The sequence below is a fragment of the Squalius cephalus genome (genome assembly GCF_949319135.1).
Source record: "Squalius cephalus genome assembly, chromosome: 1".
Taxonomy (NCBI): Eukaryota; Metazoa; Chordata; class Actinopteri; order Cypriniformes; family Leuciscidae; genus Squalius; species Squalius cephalus.
The window spans coordinates 45,822,558-45,850,078 of NC_137122.1; the positions used below are offsets into that span (position 1 = coordinate 45,822,558).

The following is a 27,521-nucleotide window of genomic DNA, read 5'->3' on the forward strand; positions in this document are numbered from 1 at the left end:
AATCTTCTGAAGTTGTGATGTGTGCTGGAACAGGAAATGAATGCAGACAGAGGAGGCAGGCAAGCTGAAACTGGCACAAAGCACTAGCGTGTATACACACCCACCCACATACAAGCATACAGACACACACACACTGGCCCTGAGCAACAACTGTCAGAGGTGGAACGTCAAAGCGGTGGCGGCAAAAGACCGGTGCCGTCTAAGATATTAAGCGGAGTGAGCTTCTAAGAAAGGAAAAGAGATTTGAAGACGAAGAAAAACAGGAGACGGATCCTACAAATTTAACTTGAACAAGAAGAGTAGGAAACAAAGGTGTGGAGAAGATGGTGTTCCGATCCTGCCTCAGCAGGTAATCTTCTATGAATTTGCTTATTTTAGATGTACTTTGTATTCATTCTTAAGGTAGGTCGCATTTTTATTTTTTAAATCTGTTCGAGTTACCTATAACAGCTACCTTCCTTATTTTCTGTTTCTGGCTTGTTGCGTGACAAACAGCTGTCTGCCCACATAAACAGCAACTTGTTGCAGTTTACAAAGAGTATGCCTTCTTACGCTGTGATGTGAGACCAAAAAAATCAGAGCACTTGATTTCTGGCGTTGAGTTTTACATCCTCAAATCTGTTATAATTATAAGAGTTTTGTTTTGTGTCATTGGCACGTCGATCAACTGAGGCTGTCAAGCTGATAGGTGAAATTGTGATGTGCGAAACGTTGTCATTCAGTGTCTTTGGATCTCATCGTTCTCCGACCTTAGTAATTCAGCTTCATAAGCTCAATGGAACCTGTTAAGAAAGATAAGAAGAAACATTTTGTATGCAGGCTGTATGTACCATTTAGTGCGTAGACTTCACAGAGTGAGAGTGCTCTTTCTGCATTCCTGAGGTGACTGGGCTGGTGGGTGTGGGTGTGGAGGGAAAAAACTGGAACACCACAGATCTGGTACAGCTATCCGAGGTGCATGGCCCATTCCAATCTCAGTTCTGCCTCAGGTCTTCGCTGTGTGCACACCTCAAAATAACACCTCTGACTTTGTGAGGCCACTGCTTTGGTTGGGTTCAAATCTGAAAGCACAGCAGGTTTTGCTTAGAATCTTGAATTGCAAGCATTTTTTCTGTACACATCTGAGTTTGGCTTACTGGTTAACTTTAAAAAAAATGAAAATTCTGTCATTTACTCACCTTGTAAAATGTTCTTTCTTTCACGTAGCATAAAAGGCTATGTTAGACAGAAAGTAGTCCATATGAAAGGAGCACTAAATTCCAAGTCTTCTGAAGTTATACAGTAGCTCTGCATGATGAACCGACCAAAGTTGTTAATTGCTGAAAATCACATCCGCCAAAACTTTCACCTCACATTGCATTTATATTACAATTCATGTACGCCATGAAGTTGGAGATTATTGACATCAAACCTGGTGCATGTTTGAATGCACACATGCACAAATTAGATTTGATCATTTTCAACAAATAACAAGTTACCGTTTAATAAACAAAGCTATGTGAACTATTTGGTTCCTTAATTCTTTTTTTTTTTATATTGCATGTACACAGTCTCTGGCACACTCTCAAAAATGTAACAAGGAAGAAGATGGGAAGACAATAGCTTTTAATATTTTTTGTTCTTGTATTTTTATGTTCCGTACCTGACAAAGAAAAAGACAATTTAAAACAAAATTAGGATGTTGAGACCTTGGACTGACATGTGGCAGGGGAACATATGAAGTGTTAGGACAGCCCTAAATCTAATTCTAAAAATGACCGGGTGCTGCAGGGTGAGTGAACACATCACATAGGGAACCATTTTCCCCCCTGCAATGAACATCCTGTGAGAGATCCAGACAGCACAGCAAGGTCAAAGCAAGTCAGGCTAGAGAAAAACAAGGAGTTTCCGTGTTTAAACACTGTCTAAATGGGAACGGCCTCCTCCAATTGTTCTACACTAAAAGCCATTTTCAACTGGAAGGACACCCCTCCCCCCCCAAAGACAGCTTGTGCAGATTCCAAGGTGATTTCTTTTTAAACTGCTCCAACATGATGAATCACACATTGATGTTTCTGTCATTTTTGCTTTGCTGCTGTTCAACTCCAGGCTCAAAAGTTGTGAAACAGGTTCTGGCTCTCCCCTTCCAAGGTGAACTGTTTGTGAAGTACATTAAGTATCCAGTCTGAGATCCAAGTTGGTATGACAGCATATCAGTATGAAGAAGATATATTCTCAGAATCAAATGTATAGCAGTGCTTTTGGCCACTCCCTCCTTGGATTGTGCAATGTGCTCCTTTGGTAGACCACAAGGCCTCCTCTCGATCCATTGCCACCCCCTGGTTTATAAATCGAGAAGGTGTTCTGGCCTATCATTTACTTCCCCATTTAAGGAAGGACTGCTGGGTGTCTACAAACTCTCTCTTGGTTAGCTTTTTCAAGTGTACAAGGGTGGCGTTCTTTGTCTCGTTTGTCTCTCGGGAGGCATGTCTTGACTTGTTAAAAAACAGCAGCTGATGTTGTTTTGGCAAGAGGCTGATGAAGACTTCTGTAGTCTACATGGGTGTTTTTACATATCACACAAATGAATTGCTTTTGAGAGTTTCTCAGGCATTGTAAATTCATAATTGAAGAATAGGCTTCCTTTCAGTTGAGGAGTTGGAATATGAATTTATTTAGCCATCCCTGACAGGAAGTTGTAATTTGAATTACATGAGGAGAAATTTACTGAATTGCAGAAAGGTAACACATTCTGGGAAAATAAGTGTTCTTCCACTCTGATTCACCGGTTCATTTATTAATTATAATGAAATAAATAAACTAAATACAAATTTACCAAACTATCTAAAACTTAAAAGCTTTTTAAACTTAAAAACACCACGTCTCATGACAGCAGGCTCTTTCACTCACTCTCATAAAATAAAAACATCAGATGTGACAAGAAATTCTAAAGAGACACCCTTTTAAATACTGTAAATTTTGACCAGATACTGTCTAAAAATGCTGCTTATCTAATGAAAATAGTCCCAGAGCACATGTGCTTTGTGGTTTAGAGTGCTGTGGTTAGACATAAAAGGACTACATATAAGATCCTTGGAGAATTTTTTGACTGAAGCAAGCTTGCTTACTTTTGACAGCTTCAGACAGCTACTAGATGTTTACAAAGATCAAGGCACACTGGGTGTGAGGGATTGACATTTTCAGTGGCTCCTGGCAAGCACTGAAGTTATCAAATGTACTTAAATATACGTATATATATATTGCCATAACCAGAACACACACACACATCTCAAATCAGTAGAAAGCTAATGTGTGTTGCTGACAATGCAACCCAGTCTTCCTCTCTCGTTCTCAGCAAGGGGAAGTAGCCTAAGTCTATTAAAAAGTGCCACGGCGAAAACCAAAATTTTAAAAGATCAAGTGAAACAGTGGTCATTAGTTAATAAAAAACAAACAAAGGTGCGGCAATGTAACATTTGCCTTAGAATTGGAAAAAATGCATCACCTCTCCAGTGCTTTAGCAATTAGATCAATCACTGGCTACGTTTACATGCAACCTAATGATCCGTTAGTAGGCTAATCGGATTGACGGCTCAATTGGACTGAAAAGCCTTCATATGTAAACACCTTAAATCGATCCGATTGAGTTCGGTCCAAATGAAACTTCGATCACAACGGTTCATATGCTCTTTTACTCCAAATTATGACCAGAAATGGATAAATATTAAGTCTGCTGTTTAAAACAAATAAAGAATGGTAGAGCTGAGCAAATATGGGCAGAACTCTTTACTGCCCTAGTACTTCAGAAATCCTTTTAAAGGTATACATGTGAATTAAACGTGGCACAATGGCCTTCATCATTACAGTATGCTAATGCCTATCTAGTGCAAGGGATTTCATCAATATGCTGATTGAGGACTGTCGGGCACTCTAGGCACAGGATGGTTCTGTCGGGAGAAACAGAGTCGTTTGCACCTCAATGACACGTCTGTACCATTTACCTCACAGGACATACTGTTTACTTACTAGTGTGTTCTAATATGTAACTATGCCATGTTTGGTCTCATCGGACAGCTTATAAACTGAAATGAATGGTGGTGAACTTAATAGAGATATTAAAGTATCCTACTGTACAATCTAGGTACTATTACTTAAACATACATTGAGGAGAATATGTTAATGTTCTTCTCCCCCTCTTGATCACCACCCATTTGCCTCATCTTTTGGTTTCCTGTCGGTCGGTTTTGGTGCTGGTATTCCACTCATGTTTAACAATGCTTTGCTCAGGGTATAAGAAGGAAAGGTAACTGTTGATCTAGGAGAAAGGCTTTAACTCTGCCACTCCCGCACAACGGTGCGTAACCTCATACTACAAGAAAGGCTTTTACGGCCTCTTCTGCACGACAGTGCATTAGGCTATTTGTTACAACTAAGTTTTCTATACAGTATGTTGTTCCATTCTACTGTCCGTATATTTAAATGTAACTTAACTTTGCCTGCTTTAAAGGCTTTGAGAATCTTTTAGCACTGATTATGCTGAAAGCAAAGTGGTTATAACTTTCGTTATCTAAACGTTCAGGTTAAATCCTACGTTTTCCTATCAGTTCTAAGAAAGACCTTTAAAGAATAAGAGGTTAAAGAATAACAACAACTTTAATGGAGTCAGATTAATTATATTGGAGCCAGATAAATATTTGAATTATACACGTCATCCTTCAACTGCCTTTTGTTCAGATTATTGGTTCAAAATAGCAGCGTAAGCTTCCAGGCTTACAGAACCAATGTAGGAGAATAGTTATGCGCAAACAGCCAGAAACTGTATATTTGTGCAGTGTGCGCATGTAAAAAATGATATACCGATTTGAAGCTTGTGACATATAAACGCTCACATCAACCCAATCACATGTTTAGCATTCATGTAAACACTACGTTCAAATTAATTTTCATTCGTTCCGATTGAAACAAAAGTTGTGCATGTAAAGGTAGCCAGTGTTCCTTAGAATGACAATAACATCATTTCCTTTGTCTGTACATTAATGTCTCAGATGAATTTCTACATAATTTGCTGGCAGCTCAATCAAAAGAGCACCTTGACTATAGTGACACTATGCTGTTATCTGTCCTCGTATAATAGTCAACTTCCTTTCCTTTACAGGCAGAGTCAAACCACATACAAAAGATTAACAAGCGATAGAGGATGCTTAGCAAACAAAAACCACGGATGCGTCAAGGGTGAATCTCTTTGAGGACTGAGTAAACAAGATGAACTGTCAATCAATATAATTTTATAAACATATATATACAGTAGTATGAAAAAAGTAGTGGTTCAAAAAAGTTCATCAAAGTTGTCCTGACAAGAACAGGTATTGTTTTGAAAGGTTGATTAAAGGTTCTGATCCACTTCAAATGTTGACTATTGTGTGTGTATATATATATATATATATATATATATATAGTAATCCGAATGATCTGGGCTACGTTTCTCAAAAGCATTGTGAGCTAAGTTGATCATTTTAGAGACCATTGGGGGCAATGGTTCTACAATCTACTTACGCTTACGATGCTTTTTGGAAATGCAGGCCTGATTAGTAAATTAAGCAATTTTCTACAATCTTATCCTGTTTATTTAAACTACAAGAGCATTGCAAAAAAGGGGGTGCTCTAATCTTACTTGAGTGGCTGTGGAGGCCACACTAGATTGATTGCTTCAGGTCATTGATCAGAACGATGGCATTTAACCTCAGTTACTGGTCCAGATCAGAGCACTACCTCACAGTTGCCTGCCTTAAATCCTCTTAAGTTAAACATCAGCTGTTGACAAAAGGAGTAGTTTAGAGATCTCCACTGTCAGCTTAAAATGATCAAGAGCTCTTGGAATGTGGTCCTGTGTGATAAAATGAAATACTGTGCTTGCCTTTACTGCGGAATGCATTGCAGAATTTGTAGTGACTGCACCTTGTTATGTCTACCTATTTCAGTAAAAAAAAATGGGGTAAGGAGTAGTATGATCTATCTCACTCAGGCTTGTTGGGCAATTCCTGAACAGCTGGACCAGTAGAAAGTTCAGCGAAAGTGCTGTTGTTTTTACACTTGTAGAGCATGTGCTCTTTGCTTATGACTCAGATATGAGATCTGTGTCTTGTGCTCAAACTGCTTTTTATAATCCTCTCATTTGTTTTCTACCCACAGGAGGGCCTTTCCTGAGCCTTGATTCCAGCTTGATTCCCTTAAAGGGTAAGGTGAGACGGGAAAGATGACGTCCTTACACAGTGTGGGCCTAGTATTGGTGGAGTTTGAATATGAATATGAGGGCCGGGATGGCCACATGGTGTCCATTAAACCCAACGAGCGCTACATCCTCCTGGACAAAACAAACGATCATTGGTGGCATGTGCGCAAAGATGAACGAGCCAAGCCATTTTACATCCCTGCTAATTATGTAAAAGAGCTTCCACCCAACATCCCTTCACCTCTGGACTTAAGAGAGCCTCCAGCCCCTGATGTGAGGCCTGCGGTGCCTGACCTCACAGAGATACGCAAACCAGATGAGGTGACAATTAAACTTCGCTCCAAAGGGAATTACAAGACAGAAAACCGCATGTCGACATTTGGTGTTCCTTTGGATTTGCATGAGCCCCCTTCTTACAAACATGGCAGACCTTCAGATTCTCTCCTCTCCCTGAACACGGTTTCTGCCTCAGATTCTTCACAGCAGAAGAAGAGGATGAGTCAAGCTACCAATCTGCTGTTCGGCTCTCGCACTGCTCCAGCTGAAACAGTGACTGATAAGTTCAGAGTTCCCAGCTTCAGCCCAGCCGACCCCCTGCATAGACCCACCCCTGCCAAACCTGTGGAGCTCCCTGTCATCAAGAACCTAAATGAGACCAGGCCTCACAGGAAGTCTCCAGAGCTGGAATCCCCAATAGAGCCTGAAAGTGAAAGTTCCAGTTCAGAACCACTGCCATCACCAGACTCTGAGAATATTTATGAATCCATATCGGACCTGAATCTAGACCTGTTGTCACTGACTGAGAAAGCACCTGATGGATTGCCAAACCCTCAGACCAACTCTTCATGCTCACCTCCAACAATAAAGGTACAGTTTTAACTGTTTGTTTATAAGTGTTGTGCCCCATTCAGAATTGAATTGATAATGTCTTTTAGATTTGTATTCCTTTCCAGAATTTAAATTGAGGAAACAGAATGTAGAATTAACAATTCATATTTAAGGATGCAGGATCGAAATTAATTCAAATTCATATAACTGCAATAAGTGTCATTTTAAATTAAGTCAAATTAACGTAAAGTTAAAAAAAGTTTGAAGACCATATATGCCATGCAGGTAACAGCCTTTATCGCGCTAGTAAATAGAAATAAGAATGCATGTTTTCACAAGAATCCTCTTGTGGCATTGGTTTCCTTTCAAAATTTCACTTTAGACAGTTACTTAAATAACAGTGACCTATTTCTGTACAGGTAGATTTGAAAAATGTGAACAATCTTTTGAGCACATTGACAGCATTGCCTTTCACATATACTTATTTCAAGTTTCTGTTTTTTATCTTTCTAAGAGAAAAGTTAGCTTGAATGGAGCATCTTCATATTACATATATTTTTGATCCGTATCTATTGTAGAACAAAATAAGTGTTGTATTTGATTACATAATGACTTTTGACCAGAGTATTTCAGCTTGGCAGGACTGTTAAGCAACAGAGCATAAATCCTTATGAGGAAAATCAGTAGAACAGGCAGTGTGTATCAAAGGAAATGTTTGGCCATGTTATCAAAAAGGGCCACAGGGAGGCGATGTTGGCATGCTGCATAAAGTGTAGTACATGTTTTTTTCCCGTTAAGAATCGAGTTTTGAATGATAATAATAATAATAATAATAATAATAATAATAATAACAATAAGTTTAATTTATATAGCACCTTTTCCAAGCTCAAGGATGCTAGCATTAAGTGTAGGCTACAGTACAGTTTCAGCATTACCCCAAATCATACAGAACATTGAGACAGCCATGATCTTGATGCGATCAAGTCACCATCAATGGGACATTTTGTCCACTAAAGAAGTAGTTACTCAGCTGTTTTGGAGCCAGATGAAATAAAGCACAGAAAACAACGGGAAATAAAGGAGAGCCGCTTCACAATAAGGCCTTCCTACATGACATCAGAACAGGATATTACAGCCTTTCCTATAGCGAGGGATGGATATAGTGAAGTAAAGCTTCTAATTTGTATCATTTGAAAGACAATCTATAGACACTCTCATCCAATAAAAAACCTTCATATGCCTTCATGCATCATGTGTGCATAATAATATCCAATGATAGTCCCGACCCTGTTAACTGACAAACTGTCTCCGAAGAAAACATTCCAAATTCATTTTCTTTTTCTGTTCGCATTCACTATGTAATGCACTTACTCGTGTCTCTTTACAGGTTGTAAGGGCGCCCATCCCTTTTTTTTTTCATGTGCGTGAACAAATTTTAGAGTTTTGAGTTCAGTTAATAATAAGAGCTACAGGGCATGTCACAACAGGGTTCGGTTTTATTTTATGTAGTGAGGCATCTCACTTCTAGCAGGTAATGTTTCAGTCAAAATCATACCTGAAATATAATGAGACAATATTCCTAATATTTTATTAGACAATATTCCTAACAGTACAGTAAAAAAGTATAATTTAGCTTTTTGCATTTTAAAGGGAATATGTTCATCTCCTGTGACACTGTTAACACAGATCTTGGGATCTGTAGCTGCAAGGTTGCTATTGTTAGCACAGATGCTTTCAGCTTCTCCGTTTCAAAAACAGTAAATGATCCTGAAGATCACTGAAATTTGGCAAAAAGCAAGGCAGGGAGAGAGAGAGAGAGATAAAGACTGAGTATGAAAGAGAAAGGTTTTTGTTCTCATTGTCTCATTCTCTGTTACTTTGGTAATTCAAATAACTTTATCAAAAAGCCACTGAAACATTGAAACTAGGAGGGAGGAGAGAGAGAGAGATGGAGAGTGAGAGCGAAAGAGCTTTTGGCTTACTTTTTAAAGAAATAACTTTCTAAGAATATATATTTATATAAAATGTTCATATTCATTTCAGTTTCACCACAAAGCATTTTTACAAAATTCCAGGGAAAGTTCACTCTCATGTTCTCAGTTTCTCTGAACTTTACCTCATTCCAAAGAATTTGAGTTATACAGTGCCAACAAAGTGCACTTTTTTCCCCACATCTTTTTTCGTCCTTTCATTAAATATCACAAGACATAAATTAATTCAGTGAGTGTCGTTTCCATTCTTGTTTGGGAATAGCTTGGAATTTGTTTGGAAAGAAGGGGAGAGGCACAGCGGGAGTGGAGCTCTCAGTGCACCTGTATCAGGTTTCAAAGCCATTGTTAGTCTGTCTACATCAGTGTACATGACGAATGTTTCACACAAAACCAGTACTGTGTGAAGCTTCGGTTCTGAAGGTCCTCAGACGACTTCATGCTTCTATCCACCTTATTTTTCAACGCGGAAGTAAGGTGTTTTCTGTGAATGTGCAAGACTTTTGATTTATTAGCTGCTATAGGAAAATAACGAGAAGAATATATCAAAGAAAACTGTAAAACTGTTTGTGCTACAAACCAGCATGTTTATAATTAAGACATAGGCCTATTAAAATAATACGGTAAGAAATACCATTTGCAATATCAAACAGCACAATGAGCTGTTTTGTAAATAACTTGAAAGCAAATGACACAGAAAGCCAGACACATGACATTACAATTACAAATACCAGAAAAATAAGGTGGATTATGTTAAACACTTAAAATGTCTCTTCAATGACTGCAAAGTCAAGGTACATGGTTGTCACCATATTTTAAGAATGTCCATGAGCTCATTTCAGGTATTGAGGAATACACATACATTTGTAATCACTATAGGCTCACTTTTACTGCTATTAGCTATGTGTAGGCTAGGCAATTGTAGCTCTATTATTTGTCTATGGCAACAACCATGAGAACAGATGACAGCTGGTCCATTCCTGCTAAAATGCCCCTCAGCCACCAGCACGTTTACAAAACAAAGGAGGAGTTCTTCCTGAAGGCCTCCAAATCTCATTTTACAGCTTAAAACCCAAACAAGTTAAGAACAGCTCCCACCCTAACCCACACCACAGGCACTGTGAAGCCCCAGCAAACCGTGTCCTCTCCTCTGAACCTGAACGTGACAGATGGCCGGTAAACTGCGAAGAGCTAAATGTGGGAATAAACGTATAGGCTAAAGGATACACCACTTTCGTTTTACACCGCAAGTAGGCTATTATTCGTATCTGCCCGTGTAAACCATAAAACGCTGTAAGTGTGGTAGAGAAAGAGTTAAAAAAACGAAGGTGGGTCGACTCGACGCTCCCTTCAACTTGTTGTGTGGTAGTTTACCTGCACGGGCGCCGCTGGCTCCAGGGAGGCGGACTTGACTCTCTGCTAGGAGAAACAGGTGAGATTCATCGAAACCGTCCGAATCAAATACAGGTATTATTATACCTAATACTATAAGGTAGAACTTAACTGATTCGCGCGGTTTTTAGACGGCTTCGTTACCGAGCGTTCGCGAGACTCCACTGGAGCTAGTGTATAACCTATGGGATATTGTCAGTTTTTGTTTGTGTTGTGCTTTTCACAGTACATTGTTGTATGCAGCCTATGCCCTAATACCTTTTTTTTTTTTTTTTTTTTTTTTTTTAATTGGAAATTTACGGATACAAATAAAAAGTGGACTTTAGGTCCACGCCTTGTTTTACTATGAACGTGGACATATTGCTGTTAAATGATTACCATGCTGTGTCAGTGTATTTATATAATGTTTTTTTTTTTGTTTTTTTTTTTTTTATCAGATAGGATAATCAATTATCATTATTCATCATTGATTAATGTAAATACTAAAGCTGTCTATTTCCAGGTTAAAATTATTAGTTTGGTTTAAACCTACGCCTACACAATATTGATATTTAAAAGAAAGCTGTAGTATTTATCTAAAATGATTGCAAAAAAGCTTGAGAGCTTTTGTAGACCCCAGTTAGTAGTGTGCTTTACCTTTAAGGTGACTCAACAACAGCCAGCATAAAAGAGCAGCTTGTTGTGGTGTGCACATTCTGAAGCTACTAAAAAACTTATTTTCTCTTTTTTTATATTTTTTTCTTTGAGAATTATTGCGTCTTTTCCCTCTGCTCGGTCATTTCTTTTTGTCTCTCACACTTACACACACAAACTCATTGACCGTCCTGTTTTGCCTTCTCGCTTGAGTGGAGCTATTATGAGCAGGTAAGGCTACTTTCTCTCTGAACTGCAGTGATAAGATGTAAATCAGGATTTCATTGATTGATAATATTTGTGCAGATTGTTTATTTAAAGCCCTTGTTTTGGGGTTTACTCAGAAGTTGCTGCCTCTTTTGGATATGATTGCAGTTACAACATGATTAAGCCAAAAATTCTTAGATGTATGCAAATGTTATCAAGTTTACCTTTGTGTCCTCAAAACTTTAGATAATTATTATTTACCTGCGTTTAAACTTTGACAGGGAGTCACCACTCACAAATTTATCTGACCTAATGAATCAGTGTCCACGTGATTTCTTTGGTGACTAATAGTTGTGTCATCTGGTTTGGCATGAATTCCATTACTTTTATTCATATATTTGCTTTTAGTAAGACCTAAGTGATCAGCAGTTTAATAGATATGGACTTTGTTTGATTCCTGGTTTCTGTTATTGTTTTGTTGCAAAAGGAAGAACTGCTGGAATGTCACGTCATAAGACTATTCTGAGACTTTAGGAAACATAAATGATTAACCAAACATCCTACTTAGTGAACATTGATTTTCAGCAGTGTACTATATGTTGACAATAGTTCATGGGTTATTGAAATGAAATATGTTTACCTGTAACCTGAGGGATTAAAAAAAAAAAAATCAGTGTTAGTTATTACAGATTAGTTTTTTCCTCTAAAACATGAATGTAAACAACACAATTGTAATGCAGTAACAGTTAATGTGGACTGTTGTCCTCCTTGAACCCTTCAACACTTTATTGGCCTGTGTGTGTCAGTGTGAAGTCAAAACGAGATGGCACAAAAACTAACAAACAAACTCAAATTCAGTTTCCTTGACACCAATGCTAGTAGACTATTTTTCTTTGAATAAAACTAGTACATTGCTTGCCTGTGCAAAACATCCCACCACACTATCACAGAAATTGCTCAGATCCCTCATTCAGTGTAAGCCCATGATATTTTTGGACAATAGATAAGTTATACCACCTCTCCTCAAGCCATACCTTACATCATGTATACCTTGAGTTAGGGGTTTAAAACATCCCTAATATGAACAGTAGTAATAGTTTGTGAGTTGAGTTAAATCTGGCCTGTTCTCACTGTTTGTTAACTGGATGATTCTGATTGCAATGCTGATACAGATCCATAGGGCCATCTTTAAAGTGAAATCAGGCTTTTGAGGTTTTATTTGAATGACAAAACACAGCCTGTGATCTCTTACCGCTTGATTTGATTACACCAGAAGTCTGTCTCACCCAGTTTGTTGCACATAGGAAAGAGGAAGTAATGGGAGAGACTAAATTTGTGATTTCAGTTTGGAAGCACTACTTCCTCTATTGGAATGACGGGGCTTTGCATACACTAAAGCGTACTTGAAACGTTAAAACGTTAAATCTGCATTTATAGCTTTGGTTTTACTTCAAACGGTTGATTGTTGTCCATGTAACCTTTTGACAGATCACAGGATGTTTGCTGAGCCTATATGATTGTTTGTTTATTTTAATTAGCATTACTCCACCTCAAGAGGAAATGATAGTCCCTCCACCCACAGCAGTTAGTTTGTGTTCCCATTTGAGCTTTCTGTGTTTGTATGTGCACTCAAACATGCGTGTTGGACCCTCAGGAGATCCCCTTTAGCTTTCCTGTCAAATAATCTGATGTGCCCTTCCCCTAAAGCCTGATGTTAATTCACAATTTCTGTGAATCTCTGCTCGCTGTATACATGCTGATAATGTACTGAGCTGAGCTGTAGTTCGGCGGAAAAGCGTTTCCAGATTTTGTGGTGTTTTGAAACTCTCGCTCCTTTCATATGTGGTCTGAACACAGTAATTAGGGCCCGAGCACCAATGGTGACAGGACCCTACTGGAATTGCTCCGCTTATTGAGTCTTGAGGTGCCTTTTTTTCTGAGAGGAATTTTATTTTGATAACCATTCGGATGGAAGTGAAAGAGGTGATCCGTAAGGCTTGCCATACGCTTATGCCCAGACTGCAGACCTTTCTGAGGTTTCGTAAGGTAAGCGGTAAACACAAGGTAGCATTGTGAAGCTGATGGGTTTTGTGTGTTAGATATGCAGGATATGGTGAACACACTGATTACGTCAGTGCTTGTGAGACTACTATTGTCTGCTTAAAAGAAGCTGTTGTTTACCAGATAAAGATATTCTTCTCAAAGTTTGTTACTGCTAGAGAAGAGGTGACGCATGGTCAAATGATTTACTTTTGTTTTGATGCTTTGAACTAAACCCATAAATAAATTGTAATTGTTATTTCCAAATCATAAAAGAGATTTTGGATGACAATATATAGCCTGCATGGAACACCAGAATTTGAATTGTAGATAATGCAAATCCATTACTTGCACTTGATAAGATATTTGCAGATTGATTTTTACTGTTTATTTGAATATGAGAATATAATGTGAAAGGTTACATAGCTTGTTCTTGCATTTGTTTTTTACAGCTTTATTTTAGCAGTTTGTATGAAATTTTAAGCAGCGAGAGCTGTGTACTGCAGTTTAACGTGCATGTAAAATTATTTCAAAACAAAATTATTTTAAAATGAACATGCAATTTAATGACTATGTTAATTAAGCGATTAATACATGAATTATTGTACTCAGTCACATTGCATGACGTTAAGTGAACATGATAAAGCTAAAAAGTTGCTCTGTTTACTGCATTATAAACATTTCTTCTAGGTGTCACACAGAGACAGAGTTGATTAATTTGACAGTATCTGGCAGTTATATTGGCCGTTGTCCACACTCCACCATTATGTGTGTATCAAGCTCTTCTCAAATGTCCATCGTGCAGCGGAAAACCTCTGCCCGTTGTTCTGTTTTGATCTTGGCTTCCCTTCCCCAGAGAGTGTGCTGTGCTTTGGAAAACACATTATCTGGATGCATCCAAATTTTGAAAGGACATGGTTTCCAGAGAAACTTTCACTTGGACTAAACAAACACTGGCTTATATTAAGAAGGCCTGATGTTGATGTTTATCAGACCTCACATTGTGGATTCAAGTGAGGTTTCACAGGTGTGCGGGTCAAAAGTCTGCAGCCATGCTATGATAGTTCTAACTCAAACTGAAATGGTCATATCCTCACCCCTCATGATGTTTCAAATGCATATGATGCCATTTTTTGAAGTTGGAGTTTTAGGAGTTGGCTATAGCAGAATGTCCAGGCTGCTTTTCCCCCAAACAAATCATGATTACGACTCTCAAGTATACATACTTTAAATTGTCCATACAAGTCTAGTCTATTTTCTTTTATAACTCTAAATGTTTTAAGCAAGATGAGGTGAATAATATAAAATGTTTTGGTCAAACTTTCCATTTAAGTGCAAAGACGTGTTCTGTTTGATTGAAGCTCTCCATAACAGGAGAAAAAGTGAAGGCCTAAAGATGAAAGCTGGCGAGATATTTGATTCCACATAAACGTCTTTGTGTCTTTCCTGAATCGAGGGAGTGGTTCCAGCAGGATTTTCTCCCCATAGCTCTTTGTTTTCATCAGGTTTCTATTGATAGATCTATTGGGATGAAATAATGGAAGTTCTTGCAAGGGATATAGACAGATACACTCGGGGCCTAAAGCTAATTTTTTGCCACACCTGCCAATGGACGCTGACTTAAGAAAATTTACCGGCCAAAAATATTTTTTACTGGCCATTAAACCGATTTTTGCAAAAAAAGGCAGTTATGACCAGTGAAACCAGTTTAGATACCAGTGAAAAATCACAATTCTCTATTCCAATTTCAATACCACAGCTAAAACTACTAGCCTAACTAATATAAATTAACTAATGCAGCCTTCATGTGCTATTAGAAATTTCCTACTTACCACTTCTGAGGTAGTGTTTATGAGCTCGTTGCATTCAAGTGCTTTGTTGTTCGAAAGAACAGTAACCGTGGAGGACACCAGGTTTACGCTTGCCTATTTTTGGGAAAACCTTATTAAAGCCAAAATGATATTAAGCATCCCATTCATTGACAACAATATAAACATCCACCACGCTATCTAGACAGCTTGCTGATGATTCTGGAATTTTGGTTAAATACAGGCTATTTTCGCTGTACAATATGGTTCAAATGATTATTCATATATGTATGCAGTTTCATTACAAGACCAGGTGATTGTAGCTGTTGTGAAAACAAAAACAAAAAAACACTAATGAAGAATACCAGTCACAGCCGCAATCGGTCTTCCCTCCACCATTTTTGAAGTTTATGGCACGCCCAACTCCTAAACTTGGGTATCACAATTATTCCCGAACTTCCCAGTAAATACAACTTCGGCATTCAAGTCCAATTTTTAACTTGGAAACTCGTATTTACGAGTTTAGCATGGTATCATGCAAAGGCAGCCTAATGCAAGGATCCAATATACTGTTACACGTGTTGTCTTTCTCAACTGTTTACGTTCACTTAAGACATAACTGACTATGTTTACTAGGATACTTACTTTTTTTTGTGTGAATTTGTCTGTTGAAGTGCAAGACGACATGAAAGAGAGCTCATTTCATTATTTGCCTGCTGTCGAGACTCGGCTTTCTGGGGGTGCTTCGGATGTGTGCACACACAAAACGTTCCAAACAGGGCGCGAGTAATGAATTGAGCTTCTTGCACTTAAATATTTAAATTGGCTAAGCTTAAACTTCCGTGATGATGCAGCACTGACTTGTCAACTGTCCCAAGCGTCATTCATGTTCTCCCAGCATTGCATATTTAGAAGAATTCATGAAAAAGTTACCGACCAACTGGTGATTCACAATGTTTCATACAGTATACTCACCAACGTCAATTTTTACTCACATCTGGTGCTTGGCAAGTGTTAATTTTAGGCCCTGGATACACTCCTCACTTTGACATGATGTCATGTTAGTGTTGTGTTCCATGGGATGTGGTTTCAAATGTATAAAAGTTTACCAGTTAACTTTTTAAATGGTTTCCACTGCTTATGTACACCACCAAATTAGAAAAGTCCAATGAAATGTTAAGGGTAATGCTTTCAATCTTTGCTACTAAAGTCAAACTATGTTAAACTCATTATTTTGGACCTTCCAAAGTAGTACATGGAACATTTTTCTGACTGAAATTCAATTTTTTGCTTTTGGCATCTCCTTATAATTCAGTGACTTCAATTCATTTAAATATGTAATGCAACCATGAAGGTCAGTAGATGATGACTATATATATTTTTTCATCTTTAGATGAGATTTAGTCTTGTAAAAGCAGCCATCATACCTAAAACATGTCCTCTCTCCCCCCCAGACTGAGAATGACCCCACCACTGCAGTGTATGCAAACGTTACTGACCTGAAGAAGACCGTTCCTCGCCCTTCAAACTCCTCTGCCTCCAACTGTTCCTCACCCGGCATCGCCCTCAGTCCCGGCCCAGACTCCGCATACTCGCCCAGCTCGGCCGGATGGCAGGTCCATACTGACCACGACAGCGGTAAGGAGTACTACTACCACCCTTCCACAGGAGAGAGCAGTTGGTCTGATCCCCGTAGCCCTAACCCAGGAGCTGGTATGGAGTCTGTGACGTCCTCCATGCCTGTGTCCTCCCCATCCTCAGCTCACTCGCTGGGCTCTGACTGGGAGAAGCTTTTGGATGAGACCACTGGGAGACATTATTATTATAATCACGCTTTGAAGCAAACCTCTTGGACTGCCCCGGAGCAATCTCCACCTCCGTCATCCACGGACGTGGCACAGAGTCATGGCAATGAGGCGGATGAACCGGTAAGATCATCTCTATCTACAATACCATTTTAAAGTTTAAAAAAAAATTACGAAATTAATCTTGTATTCAGCAAGGATGTATTCAATTAAAATGTCTTCAATTAAAATGTCTTTAAAACTGGCAGTTAAGACATTTATAATGTTACAAAATATTTCTATTTCCAATAGATGCTGTTCTTTTGAACTTTATATTCATCAAAGAATCCTGATCAAATGTATCCCGGTTTATACAAACATGTTAAGCAGCACAACTGTTTTCAACATTGATAACAATAAATGTTTCTTGGGAATACATAAATGTTTCAAATCATCATATTAGAATGATTTCTGAAGGATCATGTGACTGAAGACTGGAGTAATGATGCTAAAAATTCAGCTTTGCTTCAGGAATAAATTACAATTTAAAGTATTATTAAATTAAAGTAGTATTAAATTACAATTAAAGTATTATACATGTATAGTTCTGTCTGTCTGTCTATCTTTCTCTGTCTGTCTGTTCATCTTTTTTCATTTTTTGCATCCTCAGCCACCTCTTCCAGATGAGGACTACCCAGCGAATCAGCGTGAAGATTCCCTTATTTCACTTCAACTCCCTAAAGATTTTCATTTGCACCAAATCAAGCATGCCATCATCCCTAGGGCTGTTATGGACGGACGTAAAGATGTCCATCTGGGCTGGACTCACTCTGTAGGGGCCGATGGAAAAAATGTCTACACAAATGAACTCACTCATGAACAGGTGATGAGGGCTTATCAGAATTATTGTATTACTACAATGATCATACACTACTAAACTACTAAAAAAACTATATTTAATTTATATATTTCCTTTGTCGTTATAATGTCACCGTAAAAAAAAACCCAGCAGAATTATGACTAATGTTTTGTGTGTATTAGTGCCTCCTTTTGGTGCCTTCATGATACTGCAACAACACATGGCAACATACTGAGGACATATTGCAAATGTATCAAACTGAATTTTTTTCTTCTTCACATTTTCTGCCCTAATTTGGTAGAAAATCATGGGGAAAATAAGTGTTGAACTTTGTGAAAGATTTGACTTCTGTAGCTGACCTATATCACCACATCAAATAAGCTCAAATCATTTTATTGGAGTCCAAATCATTTTGTGGCCAGGTCAAGTCTTTAAAAATAAATGGCTTAAAAAAACTTAAAGAAAACAGAAATGTGTTTCACAAAATGACTGACTAATATATTTGTCTCCCAATTGCAGTGGATCCAGTCTAAGGATGACAAGGGAAAGTTGTTTTACTACTTAAAAGGGGGGTCTAAACGTCAGTGGACCCTTCCAGAGGTCTGTGTATGATTTTGTTTAATTTGTCACAATTTTTTTTGTCTTTGTTAAATCGAAAACATTTTATATTCTATACAAATGCATGTCTCGCCCTGAACTCTGTATATACTCATAAGACCTTTATTGACTCTTTGTGAAGGCTTCAGTCCCGTCCGGTCAGCCAGTGAATGGAAACGGACTAGACCAAGATGCTCAACCTGTTTTGAACAACTGGAGATTAACGGCCCTGTTCAACATGTCTCAGGAAGACCTGGTGAGTGTCAGCTCTCTTTTCAAGATATACACAATTCTTTGACTCTTTTTATCCTTTGCTTTTTAAATAGTTAACATTTATCTGACTTATAAACCCTTAGAGAGGTCAGTCAGATACAGCTACACATAAGCCAAAATGTCTCATCAAATTGTGTGAGGGATGCCCTCAAAGTCTGTTCTCTCTCGTGTCAGACTTTTCTTTCTCAGCTATTTTCTGCAGCTGACATCACAGGGACCACAACAGGAAGGAAGGAAACATCTGGTACCCGATCCGCACCTCTTTCCACCACCTAATATTCATTTATTTTTATTTCTCTTCATTTCCTCCATCAGAAATTTTCCCCCTCACACAGGCGGATCGCCTCTGACAACGCCAGTGATGCATCCAGCACAGGGAATTCACCAGAATCGCAGCATTACGTATGTAACGTGACCTCTGTTATTTCCAACTCTCATTGGAGCTAATCACTCATGTCATTTAGTTCCCCAAAACTCATTCATGTGTAACAGTCTCATTCTAATTTTTTTGTAATTTTGCTCTAATTCATGTTCCTCTAACTGAATGCATTTGCATACAATATCTTAAACCGATTTTGACCAGTCGTTTAAGGTCATGTTAATAAAAAAAGGTGTTTTTAAATCTCAAGTAAACGATTTTCTGATGTGCGGATTTAGTTGGTTAGATATGTTGTTTATAAAAAAATATTCAGTATAGTTTTAAAAAAAAGATTTGTGAGAACCCCTAATTTTGTTTCCTTTCTCAAGGATAAAAAGTTAAGACGGCGGAGAAACCTGTCCAGTCAAAGCACAGATTCACATTCTCATCATGTGCGTCCTGAGCTTGTTTATTAGGCCTTTTAAGTTGTCTGCACTGGGGTACAAAACTAACATGTCATGCATTAGACAAAAACTAACATCACTGCTCGTTCTCTGATGGTCTCGCTTGGCTTTTAAATGTTTGTCATTCATCAGTAGCTGTAGATCATGTTGTTTTGTGGCATGATATTCTATCATTACTCATTAAACATTCTACGGACAGAACTGAACTAACACACACTTTTTTTAACAACTGTTGCACTCACATCAAACTAAATTTACCATCAAATCTCTAAGCTCTGAAATGTAGTTCTTGTTTACTTCACTTGTCATTATATAATGAACAAATGGTTTATGTTTGTCCTTGGTTTGATTTATTAATGTTTAATCTGACAAACAACCCCTTGTCTTTTGCGTTCAGCAGTCATCTCTGGAGAAGGCTGGGATTCTCAACAAGACCAAAGTCGCTGAGAATGGAAAGAGGCTGAGGTGGGGCCTTGAATTAACAGCTTTTTTCTGTGGTTAAACAGTAGTCATACTTCACCTAAGTATTAATGGGAAAAAAAGCATGTAAATCAGTCATCGGTTTAGGGGCCGTTTACACGACACCGTTTTCAACTAAAAATGGAAAACCTTTTAGTTCATTTACATGACAACTGTGTTTTGGGCGGCTGAAAACGCAAACTTTTGAAAACTGGTTTCAAAGTGCGAGTTTTTGTAACGATACTGTTATTGTCTCCATGTAAACTACAAAACACGTGAATCTGTGAAAATGGTGAAGTCATGTGCGTGCGTATTACGCATAGACAGTAAAAGAAATGGACACAGCGAGCCCATAGGTTTCAACGGAGACAAGTGAAGTCAGTTAGAAGCACACACTTCCTGGGGGTCGAGCGTACTGCGCAGACTCAAACTGAGCTTGACGACGTAGATGTGACGTGAGCAACCTGTCTGTCTTCTAGTAGCTGTGCCAAGAGAAATCTGAATCATTCCCTTCCGAAACTTGCAGAGACAGAGAGCGTGAGTAGGGGCTGTCCATGAGCTAGGAGCAGGAGCAACTTTTGCTAAGTATTCTGATTAATTACTTTGTCATTTTGCCTCCACGTCCCCCCGATTGCCCGCAAGCTTCTCCTCCTGTCCATACGGTAATCTCTCTACTGTGCGACAGAGAGTTGCGTGGTTATGACGCAATCGTTAGCCTATTTTTACAAAAACTGCTTCTACGGGGCCATAACGTAAGATACAAGGTAATGGAGCCTTTTATACGTTTTCGTGTTTCTTTAGAAATAAATAATGGACAAATGGAGTCTTTAAACGCCTCAGATGTAAAGTTATTCGCTGTCAAAGTGACGCCAAAATGAATGGGAGTCAATGGAATGCTAACAGCAGGCGATGGTCTGCTAATCAATGGCGGCGCCCGGGGAATCTTCAATAAAATATCAAACCCTGCCCCCCTGGTATTACGCGTTCAGTCTATAGGCGCGTAGTGTTTCTTTACAAAGTGACATCGCCAACTACTGGCCTGGCATGAATAATACAGCGTTTTTAGTCGTTTTCGTGGATCTGTGTGAACGGGGATCGTTTTTGACAACGTTGTCGTCTGTACGCGAAAAACAAGGAAGAACTTTCGGTTTTAGTACATTGTCGTGTAAACATAACCTTAGTTTTTATGTTTTACCTTAGGGCAATCCTTTTCTTGGAGATCTACCTTTCTGCAAAATTCAGCTCCAACATTGATCAAACACAACTGAACCAGCTAATTAAGATCTTCAGGGCCCAGTTGTTTGAAAGTAATCGTATCGGATCAAATCTTGAAAATGGGTTGTTCAAAAGAAAATTTCTAAAATCAGATTAGATCACAAAATCCAATCCTGGTTTTGATCTTGATCAAACCATCAGTTTGTGTTGTTCAAAACTTTTTAGTAAGATTGGATACCTTTGATCCAATAAAATCAGGATTATACTGATCCAAGCAGAAGGGTGGATTTCAGGAACAAATATGTAATAAAACGTTAATACTGGTCAAATGTTGTATACACACTGTCACAATTATGTTCTGTCTTGTCTCCACCTGTTCTCATTAGTCTCTATGGTTTCCATTCAGTTAAGTCTTGTCAGCCGTTCCTTGTTTAGTCTGCTTGTGTATTTATACTTCCTGTTCTGTTGTATCCCTTGTCGGTTATTGTTTGTGTGAAGTGCACACTGTCACCTACGTTGGCTTGTTATCAAGTTTGGAATAAATCCTCTATTTATTTGAATCTGCATTATCACCGTCTTCATTTGGGAACCTATTACACACACGTATTTTTTTTTATTTTGCTCTTGATTAGTTTAACTGTTAAAGTAATTCATTAGAAGTAGACATTAGGCAACCTATTAAGCCTTACGGAAGCCTACAAAAGTAAAGTAAAAAATAAAAAAGAGATTATTGTGCCACAAACAGCTGTAAATATTAAACAAAAATTAGTGTTTTTTTTAATCACTATTGTAAATTGCATTGGCAGAATCATAAGAGGATTTTAAAATAGTTTAAACAGAAAAATTCTGGATAGCAAAACATGGGATTTCCAAATCCAGATCATTCTGAACTTTTTGAACAACTGGGCCCTGGAGCACTTGATAATTATAGACAGGTGTGTTGGATCTGAACTCTGCTGGTAGATATATCTCCAGGGCCCAGTTAATGTGTTTTTTCAACAAGTCTCTCTGCTCTGTAATGTTGAAATCCTGCTGCTGTCTGTGCAGGAAGAATTGGGCGCAGTCGTGGACCGTTCTCCATGATGGCATACTCACTTTCCACAAAGACCCTAAATTTACACCTGCTGGGATGTCTGTAAGTTTATATTTATATTTGAGGTTATTTAGGATTATATGTAATTCTACATGCTCATTTTTATCCTGTATTTTTAAATCCAGATTACCTTTGCCATCATCTTTAAATCTTTTAAAAGATGATCATTTAAAGCAGTGGTTCTCAACTCCAGTCCTCGGGACCCGTTGCTCTGCACATTTTGTATGTCTCTCTTATCTGACACACTCAGTTCAGTTCATGGAGTCTCTCTTAACGAGCTGATGATCTGATTCAGGTGTGTTAAATAAGGGAGACATACAAAATGTGCAGAGCAGCGGGTCCCGAGGACTGGAGTTGAGAACCACTGCTTTAAAGGAATAGTTCACCCAAAAATGAACATTTTGACATCATTTATTTACCCTCGTGTTGCACCAAATCTGTATTCATTTCTTTCTTCTGTTGAACACAAAAGAAGATATTTTGGAGAATGTTGGTAACCAGACAGTTGACAGTAGCCATTGACTTCCATAGTAGGAAAAAAAACAACAACTATGGAAATCAAACTGTCTGGTTACCAACATTCTTCAAAATATCTTTTTGTGTTCAACAGAAGAAAGAAATGAATACAGGTTTGGAACAACCTGAGGGTTATTTTTGGGTGAACTATCCCTTTAATAATAAATTGAAATGTTATCTTTGATTAAGTTTACTAAAGAAAGCTACTTTCATATAAACTGATTGCCATTGGTTTGTCTCCTGCAGACCAAGTCCAATCAGATTGTCCCAGAGTTCACGGTGGAACTGAAAGGAGCAACTTTGTCATGGGCATCTAAAGAAAAGTCAAGCAAGAAGAATGTTTTAGAGGTAATCACAGTGACTCAGTACAGTCTCTGAAAATCAATAAACAAAGGACTTGCATCCTGTGAAATTTATTACATTGCTTTTCCTAGAATTATGACTGAAGTTTCCTGAATAGTTTCTCTGAATTCAAATCTCTTCCATTGTCATCAGTTTAGTCATAGGCAAGTGTGACTGTGACCTTTGTTTTGGCAATAAAACACAAATGCTGTTATAACTCCTGCACTATTATGAACCTGTGTTGCAGTTTAAGGTGTGGTAAAGCCTAGAAGTATGTTATCTTATGCACAAATATGTTAATTTATAGCTTTAATATTGATTGCTGGCAATAATGGTTGACTTTTGCCCTTTAGAGATTTTCTTGTAGGCATATACAGTCCATATTTCTAATATTAAAGCCTGTAATACTGTCCATGTCACTGAGCAGCTCAAGACGCGTCACGGCTCTGAGTATCTGATACAGTATGACACAGACAGCATCATACATGACTGGCACAAGATCATTTTGGACACTATCAGACTGCTGGTGAGTGCTGCCCCATGCTGGCCACATACAGTATAACACAAGGTTTTTCTACCCCCCTCACATGTTGAAAATATGTTGTGATCTTTCACAGCATGACCATGGCCATTACTCAGAGGATGAAGTGGAAGAGATCCCAGAAAAATCTCCATTGCTGGCAGATAAAGAGAAGAAGACTGAATGTGAGAAACTGAATCAGATGCACATCACATACATAACTGTTATCAATGACTCAATTCAGCATCTTTGAGTTTTCACTTATTCTTCTTATAGCAACAAGACTGAGTTCAGCAAGTAGCATAGACACAGAACAGGGCCGTGTCCGTACCAAGCTACGCAAGTTCCTCCAGAGGCGTCCCACCTTACAGTCAGTCAAAGAGAAGGGCTACATCAAAGGTTAGTATCAACTTTTGCCTTTCAACGTGAATTTAATCAATGACACTGTTCAGTCCATACATGACCCTGTTTCAAAGAATTCAAGCAGATATCCATGAGAAATTGACTGTAATGGACTGGTTCTTATCTTATATTCACTTCCTGTTTACTGATTTTAACTTGCAATTTGTTCCTTTGTTTACAGAGAATGTGTTTGGCTGCCACATAGATACCCTCTGTCATCGGGAAAACACAACCGTGCCCAAGTTTATGGAAAAATGTATCAGATCTATTGAGAAAAGGGGTAAGCAATCATTTTGCCATTTGATAACGAGTTTGAGTTAAGGCCTGGTCACACCCAGGACGTTAAATATAACGATAAAGAAATCGTTTTAAAAATCGTTCTAAATGTAAAAGAACGTCTACTATAACGATGACAGAACAGAGAAACAATATAATTGGAATCACTCTCACAACTATTTATTTCCATCTGATAAATGATGAAAGCATTGACAGCCAATCAGAATTCTTCCTTGAGCATTTAAAGCGGTGGACAACAAAACTGCAGCATGCTTCTAATAAACAAAAAGATATAATATAATTATCGTGCTTGGTGTGAACGGGCCTTAAGAAAAGTCATCTAAAGTGTCAGTGTCTGTTTGTGTGGTGCAGGTCTCAGTATAGATGGGATCTACAGAGTGAGCGGGAACCTGGCTGTCATCCAGAAGCTGCGATTTAAAGCTGATCATGGTAAACAAGAACTAGACACATCATGAATGATCACCGCAATTACTTTTATTGTGTTTAAACCGTTTCACTGTACACATCCACCATTATGGATTGAGTTGTTCACTATATCACAGTGAATTTATAGACCACTCTGGAAATGAACAAAACACCACTACTGCTATAGCTATAGTAAAAGATTTTATTCTGAATTTTATTTAAACATTGTTTTTAAAACTTTCTCACCAGGACAATTTTTTTTTTTGAATTTCATCAAATGTCAAATTGAAAGAGCTTACATAGTTTTCTTACAAACCAGTGAGGGTTTGTTTTCAATGGTTTTGTCATTGTACTGTAACTTTTCTACTCTAAAAAATGTATTATAAATATAAATTGTTAATGCTGTAAAATCATAATAACTTAATGCGAGATCTCCTTCAAACAATGATTTCTTATTTTCAAAAAAAGTTTGTTTTATTGACGATACAAAACTGCATTTGCCTTTCTCTCTGTAGAAGATGATCTGGATCTGGAGGACGGGCAGTGGGAAGAGATCCATGTGATCACAGGAGCTTTGAAGCTTTTCCTACGTGAACTTCCTGAGCCTCTTTTCCCATTCAGCTTTTTTGATAGGTTCATCGCAGCCATCCGTGAGTGTAACTGTCCTGTTTTAGAGAACAAATGAATGGTGTACCTAATAAATCCGTTGATTTTTTTTATTTTTTTTTAAACAGAGTTTGTTAGATATTAAAAATAATATATTTTTGACATGGATGTACAGTATGTTTGCTTTGACAGCGATTTGATTTGGTATGATTCTTTACTAAATGTCTGCATGGACTCTGAAATGTGTGATTCACGATTCTTATATCTATAAATACAATTCAGTGGGATAAAAATCAAGAATTGTACTTGTTTTCTAGAAATGAGTGACTACAGCCAGAAAGTGTCGTATATACGAGATCTGGTGAGAAACTTGCCTTTACCCAACCACGACACCATGGAGGTTCTCTTCAAACATCTCCGAAAGTATGGACCTCTTTTTTTTGCTCCGTTTTAATGTAGTATGATGAGCATCTTTGTCACATATGTTGGTTTTGTCTGTTGAAGTACTAAATCCATTTACCCATCTTTCAGAGTAATTGACCATGGTGAGCAGAACCGCATGTCTGTCCAAAGTATGGCCATCGTGTTCGGCCCAACGTTGCTGAGACCGCAGGAGGAGTCCAACATCACCATGCACATGGTCTTTCAGAACCAGATTGTGGAGCTCATCCTCAACGAGTTCAATGACCTCTTCAAAACCAAATGAAATTACAAAATGATAATACATCAGCACATCTTCTGTCGTTCCCATCATCTTTCCAGAGAAATGAACAAGGTTACTGACTGTTTTCTGTCCACTGATTGGATATTGACTGTCCCATTCAATATTTCTTTTTTTTTATTAGAACCAATCAAAACGTCTCAACCAATAAGTGCCCTGTGAAACATCAAGAGGATCTGCACCTCAAAACTGCCTTGTTCTTGAATGCAATCTGTGTTTTTGGTACCGCCAAAATCAAGAGAACAAAAAGCCGAAGGGACCATCAGCCGATATGATCAAACAGATCTTATAAAGAAAGACAAATTCTAATTTGTCATGGTTTTATGTTTGAGATGAGACCGTTGTGGAGTTCTCAATAAGAAATAACTTGCAACAATTGCTTTGAAGATATTAGACAAGCAGAGCACATACTTGTACTTGTTACTGAATAATGTACTGTATATTATTGCTACTCATCCAAAACAGTTCCTGTGGAACATCAACATTTTTGAATTAGCCAAACAAACGAAGTTTTTCCTGTGAAAAGGTTTTTCCAGATGTTGAATGAACAAGTAAAGGTCCTCAACAAAAGTATGGACATTTGCTTGATTTGTAATTTTTCTCTGAAAGAAGATCTTGGGTTTTAAAGTGCTTGATCACCAATGTGGAGGAAGCTCTAGGCCAATGAAATTTATTGCTAAGGAGACTGAAAAGAAACTGTATACTGACTAACATTTTCACTGTCTTTACTCTTTAAGATCAAACGTGTTTATAAAATGCTGACAGTGCAATGTACAGACGTATGAAAACGAATATGAACAATGGAACATTATGCAGTAATGTAGACTAAAGCTGTACATATTATACATATGTTGTTTATATAAAAGTATGGTTAAGAAATAATTGGCAATTTCATTTCATTACAGAGATAACTATTCTGTAAATAAAACAGATTAACCATATTTAATTTTATGCAAATATGTGCATAGTTTTTACACTGGTAATTACTGAAATCTAGGAAATATAGCAAAGATATAAGAAAGAAATGTTATTAGTATTAAAAGAGTGCATATACAATACAAATTTTGCAAGTCGGATGAAAAGTATGTACATCAATTTAAGATAGTGAACAGATATTATCACTGGACTATATATCAATGCAATGTGAGAAATTATAAATAAATATGGTGCCTTCATTTTCACTCTTTGGTTTCCTGTCTTTGTTTATTGTTCCCTGAGATATTTTCAAGCATTTAATAACCCGTTTGTTAATTTAAACAAGATTATGTACTTTTTTAATTGTCAAAAATGTGTGATTAAGATTTAAAAAAAAAAACGCATCACACTGCATTATACTATATTTTCCTGCACTACACTATCTATGATTGTTTATAATTATTTAGTATTTTTATGGACTAAATTATAGTCTTAAATAGTCCAGTTGTAAAAGAATTATTCTTACATATAATGCATAGAAAGAGAAACTGAATAGAAACTAAATTTTAATTATTTTCTCATTGGGAAATA

The 27,521-nt window shown here is 37.7% G+C and overlaps 1 protein-coding gene across 4 annotated transcripts; it reads left to right on the forward strand.

The window, feature by feature from the left end:
- Positions 1-44: 44 nt before the first annotated feature.
- arhgap27l (Rho GTPase activating protein 27, like) lies at positions 45-27,200 on the forward strand. 4 transcript variants are annotated; one of them, XM_079868236.1, is made up of 19 exons: positions 45-349; positions 6,169-7,075; positions 16,559-17,032; positions 17,559-17,771; positions 18,267-18,347; positions 18,487-18,600; positions 18,933-19,019; positions 19,365-19,427; positions 19,840-19,904; positions 22,161-22,248; positions 22,969-23,070; positions 23,492-23,590; positions 23,682-23,769; positions 23,861-23,983; positions 24,168-24,266; positions 24,635-24,712; positions 25,204-25,338; positions 25,612-25,717; positions 25,826-27,200. In XM_079868236.1, exons 2-19 carry the CDS (start codon positions 6,233-6,235, stop codon positions 25,998-26,000), a joined length of 3,033 nt encoding a protein of 1,010 aa, XP_079724362.1. In that variant the 5' UTR covers positions 45-349; positions 6,169-6,232; the 3' UTR covers positions 26,001-27,200. The 4 variants fall into 4 exon arrangements, with proteins under 4 accessions (XP_079724362.1, XP_079724361.1, XP_079724363.1 ...); XM_079868235.1 differs by having other exon boundaries at positions 19,837-19,904; positions 25,826-27,199; XM_079868237.1 differs by lacking the exon at positions 19,365-19,427 and having other exon boundaries at positions 19,837-19,904; positions 25,826-27,199.
- The last annotated feature ends 321 nt before the right edge of the window (positions 27,201-27,521 follow it).

What these genes read in the sequence shown, in the direction of transcription:
- arhgap27l (XM_079868235.1), top strand. Translation starts at nt 6,233, where the DNA reads ATGACGTCCTTACACAGTGTGGGCCTAGTATTGGTGGAGTTTGAATAT. An exon ending in ATGAACTCACTCATGAACAG is followed by an intron (nt 17,772 to 18,266) that starts GTGATGAGGGCT and finishes TCCCAATTGCAG; the next exon opens with TGGATCCAGTCTAAGGATGA. An exon ending in CAGATCTATTGAGAAAAGGG is followed by an intron (nt 24,267 to 24,634) that starts GTAAGCAATCAT and finishes TGTGTGGTGCAG; the next exon opens with GTCTCAGTATAGATGGGATC.